Below are 25,927 nucleotides of genomic sequence, written 5' to 3'. Positions count from 1 at the left end.
ACTTTTAAGTATATTTTGATGCCAATGCTTTTGTACTTTTACTCAAGTAACATTTTGAACACAGGCCTTTTACTTAAAGGTTTAATGACATTCACTTTTACACCACATTCAAAGTCTTTGTCCTGGTCCTTCAAAAGTGTACAAAAAGTTTTAAGTGGAAATTCCATTCCAGTGATCAATGGCAGGTGTTTTTCTCTCACATTTCTAAAGCCTTTTCAACTGCAATGAAAAAAGAAATCTTTGCCTGCGGGTGTCGCTGGTGAGGGATTTTGCCTGTCAATCATCGCCTCTGCTCCGCCCCCCCCAAAGGAAAGGATAGGGGAGGGGAGGGGCGAGGAGGAGAGTGGGCGGGATTAATCGACTGTGACCTCACTGTCGAAGGGCCAAGCTCAGATTACTTTTCAGCCTAATTATTCAGAAAACCCCAGACCACAGAAAATCCACTGAATGTTCTAAGTTCAGGTTTTTTGGGTGTAATTGAGGTCATAAAACCCCAAATAAAACATTGAAAATAAAAATGAATGTCATGATACCTTTAACAGAGTATTTCTACATTGTGGTATTGCTACTTTTACTTAAGTAAAAGGGACCTGGCAGAACCTACTCCATCAGCTGTGGCCTGTGCCCGATACTGGCAGAACGACATCTAAGATTGCTATGGACTCGAAGAAGACTTAAGTAAAATATCTTAGTACTTTTTCCACCACTGGCTAATGGGTATCTGATTGAATAAAGAATATAGAAAGACGTCTTCCTCCAAGCCTGCCAACGTCTGAACAGTAAACTCCTAAGAGAGTGTACAAATGGAACCCAATGGACCCTGACTGGTCCATCTGTCTGTACACTCTCTGAGTTACACACCCGTAATTAGGGTTCATTTGGTTCCATTTGTTCTGTTCTGAACTTGTGTTCATTGAGAATGAGGGTTTCCTGGGGTTGGGATTCAAAAGGGTGTTTTATCAAATCTGGTTCTAAAGCTGATTCCATTTATTTAAATCCGAATTCTTTCAGCTTACTGAAATGTGTTAACACAGCATCACAATCATTTTAACCACGTTATCCATATACTGCTATTTTTTAATTGCCAACAATTCAAAAACAGCATATACAAGCTCACAGCGCATAACTTGCTGTGAGCTTGTACATTTGCTATTTTTGAAAATATTTGAAAAATCTTGAAAGTGTTTGAAAAACTTTTGCACTAATTTTGCATTGTTTTAACACAAATCGTCTCTTCTGGGGGTCCCTGGCACAGAACATTTTCAGATGGAGTTCTGCGGCCAAATATATAAAACTGCCCACAAAATGTACGGAAACTTAACTTCGTCGATTATTTCTCCCCTTTAATAATACCAATTGGTATTGTATTTTAAATCATTTGTATCTAACCAGGTACTGTACAGCTTGTAAGGATTGAGCAATCGTGGAATGAGCAACAGCTAAACGTGTAGGTAGCGCCCCGAATAAATGTGCCAAAATCCCCCAATATGCTTCTGTTGATAATCTCTCTTGTTTTGAGTGACCTGCCAGTCACTCAGGTGCCAGTCACTCAGGGGCCAGTCACAGGTGTGTGACTGGCACCTGAGCATAGGTCCTGCGACTTTGTTCGTGTATGCTCCAAGCAGCAACACTGCCCCCATGGAAAGATGACACGTTTGTCGTGCAAACATTGTAATAGGGCAATTGCTGGTGTTCCGTTACGCAGAGTGGCAGCATTATTTGGTGTCACCCCTGGTACCATTTCCAAACGTAGGACCAAGTTCTGTGAGACTGGTGAAGTCAAAGGAAGACGACGCCTCAAGAAGACTGGTTCCTCAACCTTGCTTCACCATAGGATTTGCACAACGGTACCAAAGACAACAGATGTCAAAGTTGCAGGACCCATGCTCAGGTGTCAGACAGTTACACACCTGTGACTGGCACCTCCTATACGCACATGCTGAACTTTTTTACCACTGAACTAACAGAGCCTGCCTGCTTGCCCTGGGGAGAAATCACATTTTATTCTTCAGGTCAAAATTTGTGTCAAACCAGAAACAGGATTGTGTCAAAGGTCAACCAGAAACGGAGATCTAATTATCTCAATAGAAGAGCAAGGAGAGCAAATACAACCACCCAAGTTATATTGTATTAATACACTGTACCATACAAATTGGACAAAATAACATTTTATTCACAAAAAAAAGTTACATAATACAGCTTTAATTGAAAAAAGTTACATGGTATGACTTTAAACCCTTTTATATTGTAAACTATAAGGACAGGTTTCATTTCTCATGCCCCTTTCATCATCATTATGAACATCACATTTTCAAAACTATGATCACATCGTATTAAAGGTTAGAGCCACGTTTTTCTTTGAGGAATTTGGTCAAAGTCTAAGCAAAACGTTAGCTTCCAGGGCAGGTTGGTAGCTGGCTGGATAGTGCATCGGTTCTCAACCTTTTCAGCTTGTAGATCTGCTATTTTCAAAAGATGTTTTTGAAAACTTAGTACATTCTGCATAGTACTTTTACTGCCGGTACTTTAAGTACATTTTGATACCAATAGTTTTGTATTTGTATTCTAAATACATTCTAATGTATTTCTACATTACAGTATTGATACTTTTACTTAAGTAAAAAATTTGAGTACTTTTTCCACCACTGCATATTTCTGGTGACCCCCCCCCCCACCCTGACAAGCACTTGGAATTGTAGGAGTTTAGGCATTTAGTTTGACTCTGTTCCAGATATATATTGTGAAAATAGCTGATCTACAGCTAAGCTATTTACAGCATATGTGCCTCTTTCTTATATTATTTGACAATTTGGCCAATGTTTCACCAGTTTTTATAGTATAGTTTTTTAGGTATTAAAAAGTCCTTAAATTGTCATGTGGGGACCCCCAAAAAATCATGTTGGGATCCCCCTTGGGGTCCCGACCCACAGGTTGAAAACCACTGGGATAGTTCATGGGCATGGTCGCCGGGTTGCCGGGTCAATTCCGTCGGGAAACGCGTTGGATATATTACTTAATAGATATCTTATTTATCTTGCCTAATTCATAAGTATATACATTAGGCCTCTGTCCTTGGTCAGTGTCCTATAATACCTAAATAAAATAAAATCTTACTACGTAAAAAGATCTACAAAAAAAAACAAAAATAACTTCCAAATGTTGGAAAGACAAGTTTTGTTTTTACAATATCAAATTCCACTCTATATAGTCGTGTCGCACACAGTAAAATACCTCAGTGTAAATTTAAACACACGTGTGTGTGTGTGGAAGTGGAACCAAAATGGTTCCGTAAAAACCGCTCGGTTCCATTTGTACTCGTGCCGGCGTTAAATGAACCCTGAGGATTTCACAGTGGAGTTTAATCCTGGATTACTGTGTGAATAAAGTAACTGTCTTGAGGCTTAACCCATGTAATACGGGAACGCATCTGTGTCATTTTTAGATTTCTTTGGGCTATTAAAACATAGCAGATATACAAGCTCATAGCGCGGCACCGAGTGCCGCGCTATGAGCTTGTAGATCTGCTATTTTTGAAAAATCGTTAACATCTGTGCAAATCTTTGAATATATTATATAATAATATAATTATATGTAAAGCGAACATTTGTAACTGTCAAATGTCTGAACAAATGCCCTCCCTTTCTTCTTCTTAGTCTTAGCTTATTGTTTTTAGCCTTTTAAAGTTTTTCTTTTTTGCTCCTATAATAAAATTGTTTTTAAGCTGTTTTGTAAAGCGACTTTGGGTACTAAGAAAAGCGATATAAAAGTCTGATATAGAATTATTATTGTAAATGTCATTTTCTTGTCAAGGACCACCCAAAATGATGTGTTTTTGGCCGCCGATCCCCATCAAAATCTGTTGTCTATCTATAAATGTCTATCTATAAATATATATTCATATATATATATTCAAAGATTTGCAAAATGTTTTTTTTTTTCAAGAAATAGCAGATCTACAAGCTCTAGGAGATCTACAAGCTGTAGATCTGCTATTTCTGAATAGCCAAAGTATAAAAAATAATGGTTATAGCTAAAAATCTAAAAAGACACGGTATGCGTTCCCGGATTGAGCGGGTTAAAGCATCTCAAAGCTCCATTTGAACACAGTGGATTTACAGCAGTCTGTCTGCATGTGCTGCTGATGACGTGCTTATTGCTATCAAATCACTCTTAAGAGAAATGCACTGTTTCCCCGCTACAATACCAACTTCTAAAAGAAACTATATAAAAAAAAGATGTGTGCCAAAAACCCGTCTTCTTACAAACTCTAATTATATCTACACTTCAAATGCCTGCATGTCGTCGTGTTTAAAAGTGATCGTTCCGTATTCCGCTCCCAGGCTCCTAGGCTATTGCTACTTTGTTTGAGGGACGATTGTTTGTCCTGTATGAGTTGTAAACGTTGCTCAGATGAGCTTAATGAGCCAGATATGATACAGTTGTCCATTAAACTGTTTTAGCCATAGACCGTGAAAAAAAATATGGACAAGATTGCTTCTACACCGTAAATAAAGCCTATTTTTCAACGATTTGAAATCCGCCATCTTTCTACATCCGGTCCGAAAAGCAACCAGGAAATTAATGCTATTGGCTGCAACCGCAGCGAGGGCGGGTCTTCACTCGGTAGAACCAGTAGAAACCCTTATAAACATACCCTACTTTATCATTCATTTAAAAAATGTATGGGAGCATAATTTACTACGCATACTAACGCATATCATGATGATTTAAAAAAGACTTTAAACTAGCGATTGAAAACAGGGTTATTAAGGTACTAAAATCAAGTGTACTGTTCGCCCCAAAACCTCATTGACTTCTATTGAGATTTATAATGTATTGCAAACGGTAGTAGCGACATCTGCTGGGCCATCAATAGGAACAGCAGGCTGAACGAGAATCCGGTAGTTAGCTTCAATTCCAGCTAATAATGGGGTTTGCCCCTTGGTTTTTAGCCCTGTTTGTTTTCTGTCTCACACATATAAACAACACATATAAACTTTCACATGAATTTGTTTCTCATGCATATTTGAGCTGTTAAAATAATAGTCGTCTTAGTACTGTGCAAATTCTTCTCTGCTAAGCAGATCTCACCATTCCTCAACACTGCATATCTTCCCTTCATTATACAGTGGCTTAATGTTCATTTTGCTCCTTTTATTTTGCATTTTGTCTTTCGCTTCACGAACCATTAAACAAATGTCATCATTATTGTTCTTTTACACACACACACCCATGGCATTTATATTCTGCGTGCATTGCAATAACTGGCAATGCGTAATCTCTTTCATTTAAACACCCTCCCGTAGCGTAAACTTAACGTTTATTGCTTTTGGCAACCTATATAAATAGCTGACATTTAAACCCTCTCTATTTTGGCCCTTACAGCACCTAAAGCTGTTTATTAAAAAAAATACCTCTATTTCAATACTATAACCATAATCCATACTGTACATAATCTGTAGATATAAATCATCTCTGTCGGGTGGAAAACTCATATGTCCAAAACTGTTACTTTTCAGGATTCAAATTCAAAAACAGCAAAAGTAGCAGATCTACAAGCTCGAAACGCGTCGCTTCGCGCCGCGTTTCGAGCTTGTAGATCTGCTACTTTTGATGCTTTTGTGTGACGCTGCAGTATGATCGAGTAGGAGCGTTAATTTACGCAAAAAGCACAAAAGGTCAGAATACGGAGATAAGAGGTTTCGGCCCCGACAGCAACGATATAATAGATTGTCTACAAATGACCGTTGTATTCATGGTGGCCGTTCTATGAAGACATAGTGCATCAGGAGTCCATGCAGTCAGTTAATAGTCGGCCCCTCCTCAGTCACATACTGCTGGCCCCTGGACAGTTGCCGCGGGCCCCTGGACAGTCTGGTCAGTAACTGGTCAGTTAGCGTTGTTGGCCTCCTGGGAAGCTGTTCATCTGGATGTCGTCCGCTTGCATCGCTCGGTTGTAGTACGCGGAACCGCCGAAGTCCAAGTCCAAAGGCTCGTTGTTGTCCAGTCGGAGAACTATAGAAATTAGACAATGGATGATGGACATTTATTATCATATTATAAACACTTGTTTTATTATGTTTTTTATTATAAAACTGCTATTTACACGGGTTCTTCTGACAGGGAAGCTGTCAGAACCTTCCCCTAAAACATCCGGGACAACTATGCTCCAGCTTTTACCACCTGGTCGTAGTAGTAACTTGGCGACGCCCCTTTCTGTGACACACGCGGAACTGCCTCTCACATGGGCGGACCGCTTTAAATCACTCCCAAAACCCTTGAAATACAAGATAGTACCGTGGCGTCAACGTTAAGCGTTACCTTATCAATCCATGTGCCTCGGGATCGGATCCCTCTCATCGCACTGTTTGTTTTTCATACAATAAATTACTTTGTTAGGATTAAGGTTAGGTTTAGGCAAAGTTTGTGTCGCCCCCAGCAAGGCGGACCACTCGGCCCGTTTGGTGCAAACAAACTACAGCCCCTAATATTACGTTAGGAAGTAGTTGGCCAAAAAACTGCGCCTCAACAACGTTGAGGCGCGCCGTTTCTGGCGGACTTGAGCAACGAGAGGCACCGCCAAGCGAATCGTTAGGCGAGCGAGTCGCTTTGCCGAACGTTGCGAAGTCCGCCAGAACCGATTCTGCGCCGTTCGAGTTATGTACCGATAGGGACAGAATCGTAAATTAGCGTAGGCGGGCTCTAGACCGGAGTTTTATTACCACTCGTGGGTGTCCGGGAGCAGACGCTAATTTCCGGGAGACCTCCACAACTCCCGGGAGAGGTGAGATGTTTGATGTATTTATATACTGTTTAGACTGATAATAGGTTCTTGGTTTACCTATGATCCTAGATTACTGTCTCTCTGCATGTGATGTTTTACCTTGTGTTTACCTTGCTTTACTGTAAATCGCTCTGGATTAAGAGCGTCCGCTACATGCCTTAAATTGAAGTACATACATTGGTGATGGTGTGACTCCATTAGCGTACCCGGGTCAGAGGGGAATTCCTCCACCAGCTTCCTGTGAGAGAAGTCCCTCTGGTTCCTCTTCCTCACGATGACGTACACCACCATGCCCACGAACGCCACCGCCACTCCCGTCCCCAAGATGGCGCTCCAGGCCTCACTTCTTCTACTCCTCTTGCCAGATGCTGCGTCTGATGCCAGACCTTTTATACAGAGAAATGAAAATGAAGAAAATGAAGATTTTACTCACCCCATGACCGGCAGCTGTTCCTGTAGGAGACACAAAGAGTCTCCTTTGTGTCTCCTACCGGAACCGCTGCCGGCTGGTCATCAACTTATTGGCTTAGGAATGCGACAAAAACTAAAAAGATATCCATGAATTCAAGTCTCCATGGGGTGACTAATCGATAGAAAAAAAATAGTTTTGGGGGTGAACTATCCCTTTAAGGCTAAAAGGATAACACAAAAAAAGTCCTGGGGTCTTGTTTCCATTGCGGTCCTACGTATTCAATTCATCAACATGGAATACAAATTAACACAGCAATACAGGTCATCAAATACAAACACTAAAGAGATTTCTCACTGTGATTAAACAGTTAGTAACACCAGTCAAGTGTTTTTTATGGTTTGATATTTGTTAGGGATTTGTTTAGGGATTACGTGTGTTTAATGGTTCGTGAAACAAAAGACAAAATGCAAAGTAAAAGGAGCAAACATTATACAAGCAACTGTATAATGAAAGGAAGATAAATGCAGTGTTGAGGAATGGTGAGATCTGCTTAGCAGAAAAATAATTTGCACAGTACTAGACGACTATTATTTTAACAGCTCAAATACACATGAGACACAAATTAATGTGAAAGTTTATACGGCAGTTTGTACGTGTTTACATGTGTGAGACAGAAAACCTCTTATCTCCATATTCTAACTTTTTGTCTGTTTTGTTCGTAGATTAAAGCCCTGCTTGATCGTACCACAGCGTCACACAAAAGCATCAAAAGTAGCAGATCTACAAGCTCGAAACGCGGCGCGAAGCGGCGCGTTTCGAGCTTGTAGATCTGCTACTTTTGATGCTTTCCAAATCGAATCCTGAAAAGTTACAGTTTTGGACATATGAGGTTTCCACCCGAACAAAGACGATGTTAATTACGCTGACCCGATCAACACAATTAACTCATACAAAACACATTTAAACAATGATGTGGAGAAGACTGCGGCCTGTTGACCTGCCACGTTGCAACCAATCAAATGTGTCACCACGTTTATACCAACGGTGTTACCATAGCAACTGTGAGCCATTCAATTTAACGAGCAATAAATCATGGTCGTGTCAAAGCTCTTATTATTTACGTTGGCGTCGGTCAGGGCCGTGAGTGGATGACACTGGCCCAGGTCAGAGGTCAGAGTATACGACAGCATCTGCGGGCTCATAATAATGTTAATATTATATGTTGATAACATAGGAGTGAATTATGTTTATATCAGTGGTGTAAAGTAACTAAGTACATGTTCTCAAGTACTGTACTTAAGTACAATTTTGAGGTAGCCTACTTCTAGTTTACTGGAGTATTTCCAATTGTCTATACTTTTACTTCTACTCCAATACATCTCAGAGGCAAATATTGTACTTTTACTATTATTTGAAGTTACTAGTTACTTTGCAGGTATAAATTAGTACGTTATAAAACCTAGATTATCCACTTTAGCCCTATTTTATACCTAAGCTATTTGAGAAAGCTCACAACGCGTCGCATCGCGACGCGTTGTGAGCTTGTAGATCTGCTGTTTTCATACCTTTTGGTACTTTTACTTTTGGTACCAATACTTTTGTACTTTTACTCAAGTAAATTTTTAATTTCGGACTGTTACTTGTAACAGAGTACTTCTACATTGCAGTAGGATGACTTTTACTTAAGTATAACATTTTAGTACTTTTTCTCCACCATTGGTTTATATATGTTGATAGCATAGGAGTGAGATAGAACAGTCTGCACACACTGCCAACGTTTCTGAGCGTTTTTTACTAATCTGTCAAGACCCACAGAATAGTTTGCTCTATGACGGTGCACCAAATATCACCAAAAAAAGGCGAGTGTTCGTACTTTCATCGAGGGAAAAGCGTGTTTTCACCAAAAACGCTGTCTGGGATCAGAACCAATGCTTTCCAACGCCGAGTCGGCCCGATATCGGTGCGGTGGAGAGCTGCCTTTAGAGCAGGGGTGATGCAACTTTGATGATGGAGAGGGCCACTATATTTCCACACTCACTCCAGAGGGCCACATTGGCATAACTTTTTTCTTAAATTAATGCTGTACTTTGCCATACTATGTCACACAAAAGTAGCAAAAATAGCCGATCTACAAGCTCAAAACGCGTCACACTGCAACGCGTTTTGAGCTTGTCGCTATTTTTGCCTATTTTTTTATTGGAATCCTGAAAAGTAACATTTTTATTTCATTTGAAATGCATTTAGTTATACTTATGTTAACTTTATGAACTTAAATAGAAATACATTGGACATAAAAAAGACTATAGAATTTTAATACTAGTCATTGAGCTACTAATATAGACTGAAGTAATTAAAGCGGGTCATGTTTGCATGTTTGGAATTGTAACAGCTGAAATCAATAATATATCAGTATTCCGATATTAACCTGTGGGCCGCATTAAGTGAAGGTGGGGGCCGCATGTGGCCCCTTAGCCGCCAGTTGCCCATGTACTGTATGCTTTAGAGAGTTCTCTCTCTCTCTCTCTCTCTCTCTCTCTCCCTCATCCACATTCTGTGTACAACCCTCTCCATCTCTCAGCCTGTGTGGTGCATCATGTCATGACAATATGTTTTCAGGTCAATTCTGAGGTCAGTTATGTTTCTACAACTGGGCCAAATAAGTGGAAACACAGATCAGCCCAAGAATCGAAATGACAGACAGTACGGCCCTATATCTATATTTGTTTTGTTTGTCTTTGTGTTTTTTTTAACAGAAGACAGCCAAAGTACATCAGCCAAATGATCAGTCATTCTATGGAAGTAAAGAGACCAGTCATCTATTCTACTACATGTGTTTTGTATTCCATACAGGACTGCACCATGGCTTATGAATAAATATCATAACGTGGCAGTTTTGCACTCCAGGGCAGGAAATCTGACAACAACATACGGTGAAATAATCATCCTAATGGTGCGACAGGCTTCATTAAATGAAGGCTATGTAATTAAAGTGCACAATGCCCTAAACTTTAAAGTATAGAGCAAAATGCTAATTCACAGTGTTGCTGTTGTGCAGAGTGAGTTTAAAACACTAAACTGGACTCTAATAATTTTGTCTCTGATGCATTCAGTCTCTGATGCATTCATTGCAACAATTATTTATTAATTTATATTGACAATAATTGTGTCAATATAAACAGTGGAAAGTTACCTAGTCTGCCTTTAAACCCCAGCATCCGTATTGTGCGGAAAAGCTTTTGCTGAAAATAGCAGACCGACCAGCTCTCAACACAACGCGTTGCTGTAACTGCATTTTTGCAGTGTTTTCTTGTTTGTTGTTGGTTTCATATAATGAACCGAGCTGATCCTGCAGACTGTCAACAAAGCAACTACTGTTTTAATCGTCAACATTGGTCTGATTCAGTAAAATGTAACCCAGCCTGTTGGTTCATCCAACATGAAAGGATGCATGTTTAATCCTCAAGATTGGTCTGGTTCAGTGCTTGTAAAATGTAACCCAGCCTGTTTGTTCAGCCAACATGAATGGATATAATACGTGTTTCATGGGAAGTGTGGTCTGTGTGTGACATGTTTTGATAGACAGAGATAGGAGAGGTGCTGCACGGAAGGAGGTGCCTTATATAATTATGTGCCGTCATCCTAATACGTGTTTCATGGGAAGTGTGGTATGTGTGTGACATGTTTTGATAGACAGAGATAGGAGAGGTGCTGCACGGAAGGAGGTGCCTTATATAATTATGTGTCGTCATCACATTATGTAATGCTGAAGGCATGATGATGTGTACATCCTTATGCAACAACCTGTGATCACAAGGAAATAGCCTATAAGCCTTTGAGGCTATTTCTGGTGTCAACCACACCTTTAAGCCCTAAGGTGTGGTTGAAGAAGTATAATGATTTGTTTTACATTATCAGTAAAGTAACTAAGTACACTTACTCAAGTACTACTGTACTTTTTGAGGTAGGCCTACTTTTACTTTACTAAAGTATTTCCAATTTTCAATAATTTTACTTCTACTCCACTACATCTCAGAGGCAAATATTATACTTTTACTCTATTACACTTATTTGACAACTTTAGTTACTAGTTACGTTGTAGATTTTGATTATTATTACAAAACATACATTAACCAATTAAGCCCTATGTATTAGAAAGAAATAGCAGATCTACAAGCTCACAATGTGTCACGATGCGACACATTGTGAGCTTGTAGATCTGCTATTTTCAAAATGTTTCTATACATTTTATACATTTGACAACTTGGGACAAAAATGGGACATTGTGCATAATGAGTACTTTCTACTTTTGGTACTTTTTGATGCCAATACTTTTGTCCTTTTACTCAAGTAAATTTTTAATTCTGGGCTTTTACTTCTAACAGAGTACTTCTACATTGCAGTATTGATACTTTTACTTAAGTAAAACATGTGAGTACTTTTTCCACCACTGTCAGTCACCAGAACCAAGGACGGGTGTTTTCAATGAATATATCATGGTTAAAATGGAGTTTGAAGTTACAATGGGTTTGTATAGGAAAGGGGCGTGTCTGATCAAATTAATATCATATATCTAAATACTGAATCAAGCCACTTAAAAACTAGGGTCTAGGGTGCTCACAAAAGTCAGAACATGTTTTAAAGTGAAATATCCCTTTAAGTAAAAGCTGTAGCTATACCACAAAGTAGAAATACTCTGTTACAAATAAAAGTCCTGTATTCAAAATGTTACTTGCATCAAATATATCAAAATCTTTTGAAAATAACAGATCTACAAGTTCACAATGGGAATGGGAGCAGGGAAGCGACTTTGGGAACTTAGAAAAGTGCTATATAAGTTCCAGGTATTATTATTATTATTATTAAATTGGGGAGGGATGGATGAACAAAGATAATGAATTGGACATGAATAATTAGACGAGTAGGCCTACTACAACCTCAATATTTGCCTCTGAGATGCAGTGGAGAACAATAGACATACAGTACTCAAGTACAGTAAAGGTACCTCAGAAATTGTACTTTAGTACAGTACTTGAGTAAAGGTAGGGTAAGTGATATTTTTTGGTTAAAGCAAAAAGCACTATAATTCTGATAGTAATCATATAGTGTTTGTTCAGTAACAGGGGTCTCTCTGTCTCTCCAGCACTTTTATGAACACACAATACATTTTCAGGTGGGTGGCCAAATTCCATCCAATGAGGAGAGAGAACCCATTTATCACCTTCAATTAGATAGTGTTCCAGTTCTATTCAATTGTTTCTGCTCATTTCTGTGTGTCATCACTTCCAATTTCATCTGTTTATCCTGTATCCTGTGAGTTCTCTCTCCCGATTGGATCAAATTGGCATCCCGGCCTTTCTGTTTACTAAAGAGCTGGAGAGACATGGAGACGCCTGTTACTGAACAAACACTCTATAGCAATGATTACTATCAGAATATAGAGCTATTTAACACTTACTTTAGCTAAGTATAATCACTTACCCTACCCCCTGCTAACCTTTAAATGTACTTGGTTACTTTCCTTTACGTAACAACCTATGATCACAAAGAAATAGCCTAAGGTGTGGCACCGAAGAGGTGGCGACCCAAATGCCAGCATGACAGGTTACGTCATATATCGTATTTAAATGACACACGATATCATAAAATTATTATGTATATAATGTAGTTTCTAGGTCAACCAGGAAGGTTTAAGGCATAAAGATCATATTCTAAATGTCTCGCTGTGTGTGTGTGTGTGTGTGTGTGTGTGTGTGTGTGTGTGTGTGCGTGCGTGCGTGCGTGCGTGCGTGCGTGCGTGCGTGCGTGCGTGCGTGCGTGCGTGCGTGCGTGATGGGATTTATTTTTGTGTATGTCAATATCGTGTTTCAACGTCTCTGACACTGTAGCTAACAAACGCAGGTGCCTGCAAACCAAACAATGAGTGAGAAATGACCCAGCATTGTTGTACATGACAGTGTCAAACAAACACTGCTATGTGCTGATTGTGCTGTTCTCAAATATCCTTTGTTGTGCTGCCATATTTCATAAGGTGCTGTAAGGGATATGTTTTCTGTTAAAGTACAGTGTTAAATAGCTCTATAGGCCAATAGCAATGATTGCTGTAGAGTGTTTGTTTAGTAACAACAGGCCATGTCTCTCTCTTTAATAAACTAAACAGAAAATAAATTCTCAAGTGGGACACCAATCAAGAGAGAGAACTCCGGATACAGGATAAACAAACAAGGGAAATTGGAAGAGATATGAAACAAAACAAATGAGCAGACAAAATTGGAATTGGAAGAGTATACAATTGAAGCTGATGAATGGCTTCTCTTTCTTGATTGCATGAAGTTGCTGGCCTGTACCAGCTGGAAATGTATTTCTGTTTACTACAGAACTGGAGGGAGAGAGACACGCAAGCACACACACACACACACACACACGCACGCACGCACGCACGCACGCACGCACGCACGCACGCACACGCACACACAGTACTACATTTTTTTACTTAGTAAAAGTATCAATACTGCAATATAGAAGTTGTCAAATAATTGTAGTGAAGTAAAAGTACAATATTTGCCTCTGAGATGTAGTGGAGAGAAGTAAAAGTATTGACATTTTTAAATACTCCAGTAAAGTAGAAATTCTTCAAATTTGTACTACTTTGGTAAAAGTTAGTAAGTAACTTAGTTACTTTCCACGCACGCGCGCGCACACACACACACACACACACACACACACACACACACACACACACACACACACACACACACACACACACACACACACACACACACACACACCCTCTCTCCATCTCCCGTGGTGCATATCATCATCACAATGTTTTGAGGTCAATCATGGAGTCAGTTATGTTTCTACACTCCTCCATCCACCAGCCAGTTCTAAATGTCAACAGTCATTAGCGCGTTAGCATATTATCACACAAACAGGCTCAGTTCAAGTAGCTAGTATCTGGTTAGATCAGAAAGCCCCGAAATGACAGACGTGTCTCACGCTGTGTGTACAAAGGTAAGCACAGTAACCATGCCCTGACCTCTACGACCTCTGGCACTGACCCCCCTCTTTCCTGTTGTTCTGACTTAACACAGGCTCCCATTGTCCCCGTTAGGAGGGTGTTTGTAATGGAGCTCCTTCACTCACTGCGCTGAAACCATGGATATATTATGCACCTGAAATCCAAGCCGCCTCTAGTCTATTGAAAGAAAGGGCATCTGTGCTCTGTCAATGGACAGGGAGGGGAGGGGAGGGAGGGCTGCAGGTAAATGTGGGTCAGGGAAAACGAGTGGAGAAAAGAGCAATGCTGATTTAACACAAGTGCCCTTGAGTGGAAGGTGGTGATATTTCCTTCACTTATGGTGTTTTGCAAAACCATGTCTTATATAAGCACTGTTTTAATCCACTGCTGACTCCCTCACAAGGGTCTGTCTGAAACAGGTCAATGAGGATATATTGTATCAGGCCTGGGATTTTGTCATTTTAGGGGCGTGACCACTTGGCCTTTGGTGTTGTCCATTTCTGAAGTGCACAAATGCCAGGGCAGGAAGGCCATCAAATAAAACAAGATTTTTGTCCTTTGAAAGAATTACTTGAATGTAACGGTTAAGGACGAAATTGAAAGGAATACATTTTATATGTAGACTATCTGCAGTAAATAAATGATGGTGTTTACAATCTGATCCATGCTCAGCCCTGCGCCAATCAAAGTCACTGGATTGGTTTAAAGATGGGGACTGAAGTGAAGGGAGTTAAGAATTTAGAATCTCAACAAAAGACACTGGTGTCTACATGACAAGAAAGAGACACTGGTGTTTTACGCCAGAGGTTCCCAACATTGTTTGTCTTATGTACCATTACTATCAAACAATATTAATGGACATATGATAAATCTGACAGATCACTGTTTAGTACATTGGCTGCTTTCTTGTCAATCATAGTTTCAGCCCAAAAATATGGCTGCATTATACATAGTATAATAGGTGACACCTGCCAGGGGGTAACTATTTGTGATGCACACATGAAAGGACTTTGATGGTGATATTTTCATATAATTTTGGGAATAAATCATAAAACAAATCTCCCAAACCCCCCCTTGTTATGGACCCCCATAAGTCAGAGAGTATACAAATGGAACCAAACGGACCTGTAAGGGTCCGTTTGGCTCCTAATTATTAAACATTTTGTTGGGGAACCCCTCAAGGACCCCTGGAGCTCCCTAGACCCTTAGGGCCCACTCTGAGAACCACTGCACTAAAAGCTATCATGGACAAATCATAGTTTTGTTATTTTGTTAAGTTTCATTTGCGTTTGGATATTGACCACTCTGCACCTATAACCTCGCATCACCAGGCTTTCCACACGATGGCAAGCCTGCATGGGGAGTTCATCCCCTACTAATACCCAGTGGTGGAAAAAGTACTCAAATATAGAAGTACTCTGTAAGGACGCGCTCCCACCAAGAGTTGGCTGGCCGCTGTTTGCAGAATCTGCCAATGCATTGTCAATGCAAATGCGTTGATTCACGCAAGAGCAGATTTTTTCCGCTAGTCGCGCAGACCTTGCGTTTATCTGCTCTCCGCGACTAAGCATAAAACTGCTGGAGGCAGGAGCCGATTTTCTCCCTCTGTCCAATCGGGTGAGTGGAAGGCGGACTGTCTCAAGACTCAGGAAGCAACATGGTGCTCAAGGCAGCAGGCAGTGCGGGCTACGGGGAGGGTCCTGAAAGTGAGTGACAGGCGCGACACTCCCGTTTTTTAGAATCCGCTGGCTGCAAAAAACTGTGGCCGCGCACAACCTGCGTTTAACAGCGGCCAGCCAACTCTTGGTGGGAGCGCGCCCTTACAAGTAAAAGTCCGGAATAAAGAATTTACTTGAGTAAAAGTAAAAAAGTCTTCGTATCAAAATGTACTTAAAGTACCAAAAGTAAAAGTACTAAAATGTTTGAAAAGACCCGATCTACAAGCTCACAACGCGTCGTGATGTGACGCGTTGTGAGCTTGTAGATCGGCTATTTACAAATAGCCTAGGTACAAAATAGGGCTAAAGTGGTTAATGTATGTTTGATAATGTAATATATTTATATCTGCAAAGTAACTCTAAAGTTTTCAAATAATTGTAGTGGGGTAAAAGTACAATATTTGCCTCTGAGATGTAGTAGAGTAGAAGTAAAAGTATTGAAAATTATTGAGAAAAAAAAAAGTATTTTACCATAGGTACATTTACTTGAGTAAATGTACTTACGTAAATGTACTTAGTTACTTACGAGTTAGATTACAGTCAATTAACTCAATTAACGCCAGATTGACATGTTTAAGGGTAGGCCCTACCAATAATGATGCCTGTGGTTTCCAAGGGAGTTATTTTTAGGCTATATTTGTACACACAGATTGTCACTAGACCGGATCAGAAAACTGCTAAACCAGTCTACTCTGCTGCACCTAGTGCATGCCTGTCCTCCCTGAAAGGCGGTCCCCTCTTATTTGATCCTTCCCAAGGGTTCCTTCCTTTTCTGTTCCCGTCACGGGTTTGTTTCTCGGGAGTATTTTCTTGCCTGATTGAGAGTCAAAGTTCAGTCCGTTTAGTTTTCTTTGTGGGCCTGTGACGCCCTTTGAGACTGTAACAGTGATTAAGGGCTGTACAAATACACTTTCTTTAAAAGATAAAATTACTGTATTTACAGTAGAGCAGGTCCCTCTGCTTCCTTTTGACTTGATTTGATTTGACGTTTGGTTCAAAGAATCTCATTGAATATACAGACATGCTTCTCAGAAACAAGAACATTAAGGATTAAAACACTTAAGACTTGTTTCCATTGTGGTCTTTTGTCTCAGACACAACACAACAAAAAATAATAAAAGTACCTAACATTTAATTGTAACACACAACCATTTCTATGCTGTAACATTTTCTAAAGGCCAGGATGTGACCTTTTTTTCTTAACCCATTAAGACCTGAGGCTGATTCTACAAATTCCTTCTAGACTGGTTCTCAAACGTTGAAGATTTTTAAATGTTTTTAAAAATGTTTTAAAATAGTAGATGTAGGCGTGTGCCCCCTCAACCGGACCATCTCGCCCCCTAAGCCAAGACTGCCAGTTAAAAAAAAAAAACTTCTGGTTCTTTTTAATTCATGTTTGAATAATTGTGATTTCTTCAACACAAATCTTCTTTTCTGGGTCTCCCTGGCACAAAACATTTTCAGATGGTGGGGGATCTGTGGTCAAATACATCATTGTGGGGGTCATAGACACGAAACAGTTCGAGAACTACTGATTTAGAAGGCATTTGGAGAATCGGCCTCAGGTTAATGGGTTTAAAGTAACACGCAGGTTATTTTCTTTTACAGCGTAACGACGTGGAAAGCAGGTCGTCTCTGGAGAGACAAAAGGTTGCTCCACTTTGCGTGACATGTGACACTTAAAGGACAGAGAGGTGATGACTCACCTCCTGAGTTCCCTCTTTCAGAGTTGGTCCCTGAGGCTTGGCCGTCGAGCGTCATGTTCGTCGCATCGGGCGTGTCCGGAGCTGCCGTGGTGGTGTCGTTCGAGGCGGCCGTGGTGGTGTCGTTCGAGGCGTCCGCCACGGTGGTCTCGGGAGGAGGAGGAGGAAGGTCTGTCGTGGTCAACGTTGTGGGTTCCGCATCTATTAGGGGCACCTCTGTTGTCGTAACATCAGCAGCGTTTTCTGTCACGTTGGTTTCGGGACCGGTTCCCGCCTGTGTGACGTTGGTTTCCGCCGTCACGGTGGTAACGTCGTTTAAATCGGTGTCATTGGAGATATCTAGAAAGCTGGTGGTCGGGGGATGAGCTGAGCCTTCCTCGGCTTCCGTTTCGTTGATCAGCTCCGCGGGGGCCGTCGTCGGTACCGCGGTGGTGGTGGTGGTGGTGGTGGTGGGAGCGGTTGTTGTTTCTGCCGTTACCGTTTCGTTTGGGGACACCAAAAGCGAGGTGGAAAGAACGGTGGCGTTGTCCCCGAATGTCTCGTTAGCCTCCTGATCTGGACCGGCCGCGTCCGAACCTTCTCCGCTGGAGATGGACATGGTGGTCATCTCGCCACTTGACACCATGTTTTCCTGGACCTCTTCTTCGGTCCTTTCGTTGACAGGTTTGCCGCGGAGCCATTCTTTGTCTATTGTCCTCCCTGCAGAGTCGGTATGGTCGACAGTGACATCGTCACTGTCAGGGTACCAACTCTCCTCGGTGGTGAATCCAGGAGGGTCGGTTACTTCAGAGTCTTGGGGGTCTTGGAACAAACCCATGTGAAAACAATGAAGGAGGAGGAGGACGCCGGTTGTGATTTTATAATACAGTTCCATTGTTTTGCTCCTTTCTTTCCTGTAAAAAGAAACAACAATTCCATTTAAAAACATGTTGAAAAGCTGAATATAAATGCATTGTTTACATTTCAAAATGGCATGGTTTGTGGGTGGTTGTATGCTGTGAAATTTTCAACTGAGACATTTAGCAGACGCTCTTCCATCCAGAGTGAATTACAACAGTAGTTCACAAACTTTTTCCTGTCAAGGACCCCCAAAATGATATGTATTTAGCGCCCCATCTAAAAAATATTGTTCCTTGGACCCCCATGAAGCAAAGATCCGAGTTAAAAATGTTCACTTAAAAAAATATGTAGGCTACAGTATATGTATTATTATTATGTATTCAAAGATTTGCACACATTTTGAAGATTTTTCAAAAACAGTAGATCTACTAGCTCATAGTGCGGCACTCGCTGTAGCTGTAGCTCTAGCGACAAAGATACAAAGCTACAAATTCAAGTTGAGCAGGGTACAACCAGATAAAAAGATACAACGCTACAACTGTAGCTCTGATGTCCGCACGTTTGATGGGGTCAGCGACCGCGTTGAGCAACACAGATACAAAGCAACACAGCGACAAAGATGCAGTCAGTGTATTTTTTTATCTGCCCGTGTGAACGCACCATTAGACACTAACTCTGGGGGAGCCCGGGATCGAACTGGGAACCTTGCGGTGCCCATCAGGCCACTCTATCGGCCACTCTACCCCTGAGCCACTGCCACCCACATCAACCTAGCATGTTTCAACATTCTACACTTATATAACATTGTTTGTGGTCAAGCTACAATATACTGTATGTCTATTTAAATAAAAACATATGTAACCAGAAGTGAGAAGAGTCTGAAGAGGTGAGTTTTCAGACTTCTGACTAAGGAGGGGTTGGGGTCAGTCAGAGGTCATTCTACAGCTTGGGAGCCAGGAGGGAGAAGAGTCTATGATGGTTGGAGCGATGGCGGGTGTTGTAGTGGAGGGAGGGACAGACGTACTGTGTACATTATTGCACGAACCTACTTAAGTAATGAATTCTTCTCATATCCAAGACTATTTTATCTTTCTTTTCCTTTTGGGATTCATGCGGTTAAGATGTTGAAACATATATGAAATAAAAATTCAAGTCAGTCATTATTATCGCCATGGACTGATCCTCAACCTGTGGCAGGTTTCCATGGTGAACATGGATTTTCACTTTGCCTCCATAACAGCCAGATACCCCTGACTAACGCCTGTTTGTGGATTTCAGCAAGTTATAACTCACTATAGTACGTACGAGTAGGCTACTGGCAATAGGCTGCTAAAAAGTTTATTCTTTGAGACACACATACGGGTATTTCGGGGCTTGGCCGAATCCGCCCTTACTTTTTCGGGTGAAACAACACAGCTTTCACCATTGGAATTGCACTACGGAACGTATACGTTGTTACATTGTATGGGCTTATTTCGTCAGAGGTATAGTACTGCAGGTCATTGCAACAACCACCATTCTTGTGAAAAATGAAAACGGGACAAATATTCTAAACATCCCGCGATTCTGACATATGGGCCTAATCATATTCTTTGAGACACATCCGAGTTTTTGACGTCCCAAACAAAGGCATCACGTGACTGATTGATTCCCTTCCCCTATTCGCTCATAGGAGAAGAATATTATATTCTAGGAGAAGAATATACAGCACATTCTCTCAATGATCTATAACATTTTAGATTCTAGAATGTAATCCCTTCAACATGAGGCTTGACTTACAAATAAACCAACCTGTTCCTCTCTCCTGAGAACAGTGTTTTATGAGAGTCCTCTTAACACCCTGAAATGGAATAACCATCTCCATCCATATCCTTTAGCCCTACAGGCAGACCTAAGATGTTTACTTCCTGCAGGCAGCAGCTATGATAAGTCATCATTTCACAAGCACTCCCAGTCCCTATTGTCCCACAGACCTACAGAAAAGGCATTCTTCTGCATAAGATACAAAACAATAGATGACTCATAAGCAGCCATACGTCCTTGTTCACTGACACCTACTTTCCGGGAGGAGCCGATGATGGGACTTATTGTTATGGATATCATCATATAACATAACCAAAAAAAGCATCTCTGTGTGGCAGAAATGCATCACTACGTAGGATTGACTATCCTCTTTCCTCTGTGACACGTAAGCACAGCGTCGCTAGGAATGGAAATATATGGAAATATACATTCTGTGCATTTATTTCCATGAGCGTGATGCTCTGTCACCATTTGGTACACAGCTCTGGCTCCTAGTTTAACCCATTAAGACCAAGTCTAAAAAAATGCCCTCTAAATCAGTAGATCTCAATCTTGGTGGCGGACCCCCATCTGAAAATGTTTTGTGTCAGGGACCCCCAGGAGAAAAGATTTATGTTAAAAAGAAAATATTCAAACTTGTTCAACATTTTCGAGATTTGTTAGCACAGACATACAGAAAAAGTTATATCAATAAACACATTACAACTTCTTGTTGTGTACAAGACAACTAAAATATTAAAAACGTGGGCATATTATGGAAACTGCTACAGCTCAATCAACCTTTAAACTTAACATTATATTAAGAAAAATAGCAACACACATTAAGGTCCTGTGCATACAGTACACAGTAAAATCCTCAGTGTTTATGTACTGTATCCATGTGTACCTCCATTATCAGTAGATCCTTACGGGTCCATTTGGTTACATTTTGTACACTGTCAGAGTTACTTTAACACTCAGGATTTCACTGTGTACCTGTACATACCTGTTGAAGGTATGTCAACACTAAATCACCAATTCAGATTCCTTAAATGGTCTATAATTAAATTAATACTTTCTGATTGCCGTAGCACTTGCCCTATAGCCTTGACGACCATGCAGTCTTATGCAAAGGTTAAAACGTAATTTAGATAGCATGTTATTTAGACAGTTGTCAGGTTAATTTGTTGACCTGGCATCCTATAGTTTGTATACTTTTAATGTGCATATGATGTATTGATATTATAATGTTTAGACTGAAGACTTGGTTTACCTATATGATCCTAGATTACTGAGGCACTTCACTGTCTCTATGCATTTGATGTATTGCCTTGTGTTTACCTTGCTTTACTGTCTGTCGCTCTGGATTAAGAGTGTCTGCCTAAATTGTAAATTGATTTAAAAATGTTTACTGATGATCCCCTTTCACAGAAACTAATGTTTTGATTGATTGTTTGATTGAATACTGTATTAGTCAGTAATGTAAACAGCAACACATTATGGTTAAAAGCAGTGGTGTACATTTACTCAAATACTGTACTTAAATATGATTTTGAGGTGTTTTTACTTTACTGGAGTATTTCCAATTTTCAATACTTTTACTTCTACTCCACTACATCTCAGAGACAAACATTGTACTTTTACTCCCCTACAGTTACTAGTTACTTTGCAGATATAAATTATTATATCATAAAACATACATTCTTCTTTTTATATTGTGGTATTGCTACTTTTACTTAAGTAAAATATCTGAGTACTTCTTCCACCACTGGCTAAAAGGATAACACAAAAGAGTCCCATGGGGACTTGTTTCCATTGTGGTACTAAGTCTGTGCTAATGATGATAAAAAAAAACTATCAACAGATATATAGCTACAGCTGCAAGACCACAGCGATAATTAATCAACGTCACTGAATTGCCAAATATAATCCCTATCCAGATGGAGCCGTATTTCACCTGAACAGGTGTTTCCCCACATGTGTTCACATTGGAAACACTGTGTGACTGTTAACTTTATTCTTAGTTTGAATAATTAGTATGATTATTCAATGACCCAAATAGCGTGCTTATTCTGGGGGGCAAAACATTCAGCAAAGAAAATAGCAGATCTACAAGCTCTTTTTTTCGCCGAAGATATTCACTACAGTTCGGAAAAGAAGAGGGGGCCAAGTCTATAGACGAGCTATAAAGGTTTTAAGTGGTTACATTCTACTACTAGATCAAATAACATTTTATACACACAAAAAAACATCAGAAAATATAAACAATAAGTAAATAAATAAATCAACGGTGAGTGAGTCTGTGTGTGTGTGTGTGTGTGTGTGTGTGTGTGTGTGTGTGTGTGTGTGTGTGTGTGTGTGTGTGTGTGTGTATATATATATATATATATAATTTCTGTCGGGGAGAAACCTCCTAACTCCATATTAAATTGTTTTGTGTTTTTTCGTAAATGAATACCCTACCTGATCATACTACAGCGTGCACCACAAAAGCATCAAACGTAGAAGAACCGCAAGGTCATAACGCGGCGAAAGCTCGAAAGCTTGTCGATCTGCAACTTTTGATACTTCTTAAAAAATCGAATCCTGAACAGTATAACAGTTTTGGAGATATGAGCTTCTTCCACCCGACAGAGACAGGTATATATATAAATATATAATCCTACAGCAAAGGGAAAACAAGGCTTACCTTTAGTGTGTTGGAATCAGGTGAGAACAGGTGTACACAGGCTTATGTGAAATCAGTGTGTGTGTGTGTGTGTGTGTGTGTGAGCGGGCAGCAGATGACAGAGAGTCAACAATAGCTGCTGCTTCATAGGGGAGAGAGAGGAGGGGGGGGGGGGCAGGGCCATGTGGCATTCAGTCTATCTGGGAACCTGTTCAACCTGCTGTCTCATACCTGCTGCTGGAGGCCTCCGCCCTGTTCCAATCAACACTTTTTACATAACAAAAGGACACCGATAAGAAAGGAAATGAAAATGCTTCTTTTTTTTTACGGTGATGGGGGATTATAGGGATAAAAGGGACAAACTGTTGTTGTTGTTGTGTGAGAGTTTTCTGGGCAGGTTTCAGTTAGTTATAGCCACCTGTATGGAGATGACTTGGGCTTTGGTTGATATTTTTGGTTGCCAGTTATCTCTGGGTTGCCAGGTATATCTGTGGTTGCCAGGTATCTGTGGTTGCCAGGTTGGAGCTGTGAATTCCCCCATGTGGGAGAGTGGGAGGGAGGGAGGGAGCCTCAACCAGTGGAGGAGGGTTTTTTTTTTTTTTTTTTACTCAAGTAAAAGTAACTATACCATGATGTAGAAATACTCCAAAGTACCAAAAATTTGGCATCAAAACAAAGTAAATGTACTCATTATGCAAAGGTTTTCAAATATGTGTCAAAATCTTTCGAAAATAGCAGATCTACCATCTTACAACACATCACATTGTGATGCGTTGTGAGCTTATGTCACCTAAGTAAATAGTAACTAAGGTACAATAATTTTCTCTGAGATGTAGTGGAGTAGAAGTATGAATTATAAAACAAAATGGATATACTCAACTGGAGAAAAAGCACCTGAAAACTGTATATGTACACTACTTACAATTTACAATGTAGGATCTAGGTCTAGGATCATAGGCATGAACCTAGCATCAGTCTAAATAATATTAAAGAAAACTATAGTAACTATAGGATGCCAGGTCATCCTATAGTTACATAACTACATAACTACATAACTTTCTATCTAAATGACATTGTAATCTTTACATAAGACTGCATGGTCGTCAAAGCTAGGTCAAGTGCTACAGGCTAAAAGGTGGAATCTGAAGAGGTGAGTCAGATTACGGAATCTGCAGTTCTAACTGCAACATTTACTTGAGTAAATGTACTTACTTGTATACTTTCACCACTGCTCGGTTGCCAGCAGTGGTGGGAAAAGTACTCACAATGTTACTTAAGTAAAAGTATCAATACTGCAATGTTACAAGTAAAAGTCCGGAATTCAAAATGTACTTGAGTAAGAGTATAAAAGTATCGATATCAAAAAGTATTAAAAAAAGTCTAAAAGAAATTTGAAAAAAGCAGATCTACAATCTCACAATGCGTCGCATTGCGACGCATTGTGAGATTGTAGATCGGCTATTTTCAAATGGCGGAAATGTATATAGGGCTGAAGTGGTTAATGTATGTTTTGTAATAATAATCAAAATCTACAAAGTAACTAGTTACTAAAGTTTTCAAATAATTATAGTTGAGTAAAAGTATAATATTTGCCTCTGAGATGTAGTGGAGTAGAAGTAAAAGTACTGAAAATTGGAAATACTCCAGTAAAGTCAAAGTACCTCAAAATTGTACTTAAGAACAGTACTTGAGTAAATGTACTCAGTTACTTTACACCACTGGTTGCCAGGTTGCATGTGTGCATTCCCCCAGTGGGCGGGTGGAGGTGTAGGTATAACATAGGGAGGTGTATAGGGAGGTACTCTCAGCCCTCAGGGCCACAGAGCCTCCTCCTCAGTCAGAGCTCTCTCCTCTCTGTCCTCCTCTACTGTGTCACTGGAGCGACTGACTGACTGCTGTCGCCATGACGACAGGAAGGAGGTTAGCCGGCTCAGGTTCCGTTCACACCTTTTGTCTGGGTTTATATCAGGCAACCACGCTGTGATGTCACCTCACACTGCGTGGTGTGTGTGCGTCACTGCCTTCGTGTCACACTGTGTTGTGGTACTTTTCCACATGGTGACTGCATGATGTGACACTCTCTGCTGGCACTTATTTATATAAGCAGTGGTGTAAAAGTAACTGACTACATTTACTCAAGTACTGTACTTAAAGGGACATTTTGGACCACGCTTTTCTTACCTTTTCTATGATGTTATGTAATATCCTAGGATGAATGGTACAGTAGAACATTTTCATAACTCCATCCATGGTCCGCCACAGCTAAAAATGCGCGACAATAGGCCCTAGGCCTTATGCGCTAGATCGCATATTTAAAAAAAAGAAAATTGGTGATATCTGACGTTCATAGTGACAGAACACAATGCAACGTGATTGTCTTGAATGCGCCCCACCGGAAGTCTCGCTAGACGAGATTTCAATCTCTCGTCTAGTGAGACTTCCGGTGGAGCGCATTCAAGACAATCACGTTGCATAGTCATAGTGTATTGCCGTGCGTTTTTAGCTGTGACGGACCCGGGATGGAGTTACGATTTTTTTCTACTGAACCATTCATCCTAGGATATCGTACCATCATAGAAAAGGTAAGAAAAACGTGGTCCAAAAATCCCCTTTAAGTAGAATTTTGAGGTTACTTTTACTTCTACTCCACTACATCTCAGAGGCAAATATTGTACTTTACTCCACTACAGTTATTTGAAAACTTGAGTTACTAGTTATTTTGTAGATTTTCATTATTATTACAAAACATACTGTACCACTTCAGCCCTATGCATTTCGGCCATTTGAAAATAGCCGATCTACAAGCTCACAATGCGTCGCATAGATCTGCTATTTTCAAAAGATGTTTTACACATTTGAAAACTTGAAATGGGACATTCTGCATAGTGAGAACTTTCTACTTTTGGTACTTTAAGTACATTTTTGATACCAATACTTTTGTACTTTTACTGAAGTCAATTTTTTATTCCAGACTTTCACTTGTAACAGATTATTTCTATATT

The 25,927-nt window shown here is 40.2% G+C and overlaps 1 protein-coding gene across 1 annotated transcript; it reads right to left on the bottom strand.

Moving 5' to 3' along the window:
• Nucleotides 1-5,594: 5,594 nt before the first annotated feature.
• On the bottom strand, nt 5,595-23,022 carry LOC308090448 (uncharacterized protein). Its single transcript, XM_080435642.1, has 4 exons — nt 22,947-23,022; nt 17,639-18,528; nt 6,991-7,170; nt 5,595-6,015 (listed from the first exon to the last, which is right to left on the bottom strand). Exons 2-4 carry the CDS (start codon nt 18,507-18,509, stop codon nt 5,894-5,896), a joined length of 1,173 nt encoding a protein of 390 aa, XP_080291768.1. The 5' UTR covers nt 18,510-18,528; nt 22,947-23,022; the 3' UTR covers nt 5,595-5,893.
• Nucleotides 23,023-25,927: the final 2,905 nt, after the last annotated feature.

Source organism: Gymnoscopelus braueri, assembly GCF_963280865.1.
Source record: "Gymnoscopelus braueri genome assembly, chromosome: 1".
Lineage (NCBI taxonomy): Eukaryota > Metazoa > Chordata > Actinopteri > Myctophiformes > Myctophidae > Gymnoscopelus > Gymnoscopelus braueri.
The sequence above is the reverse complement of the archived record's forward strand: the minus strand, read 5'-3'. Positions and strand labels throughout refer to the sequence as shown.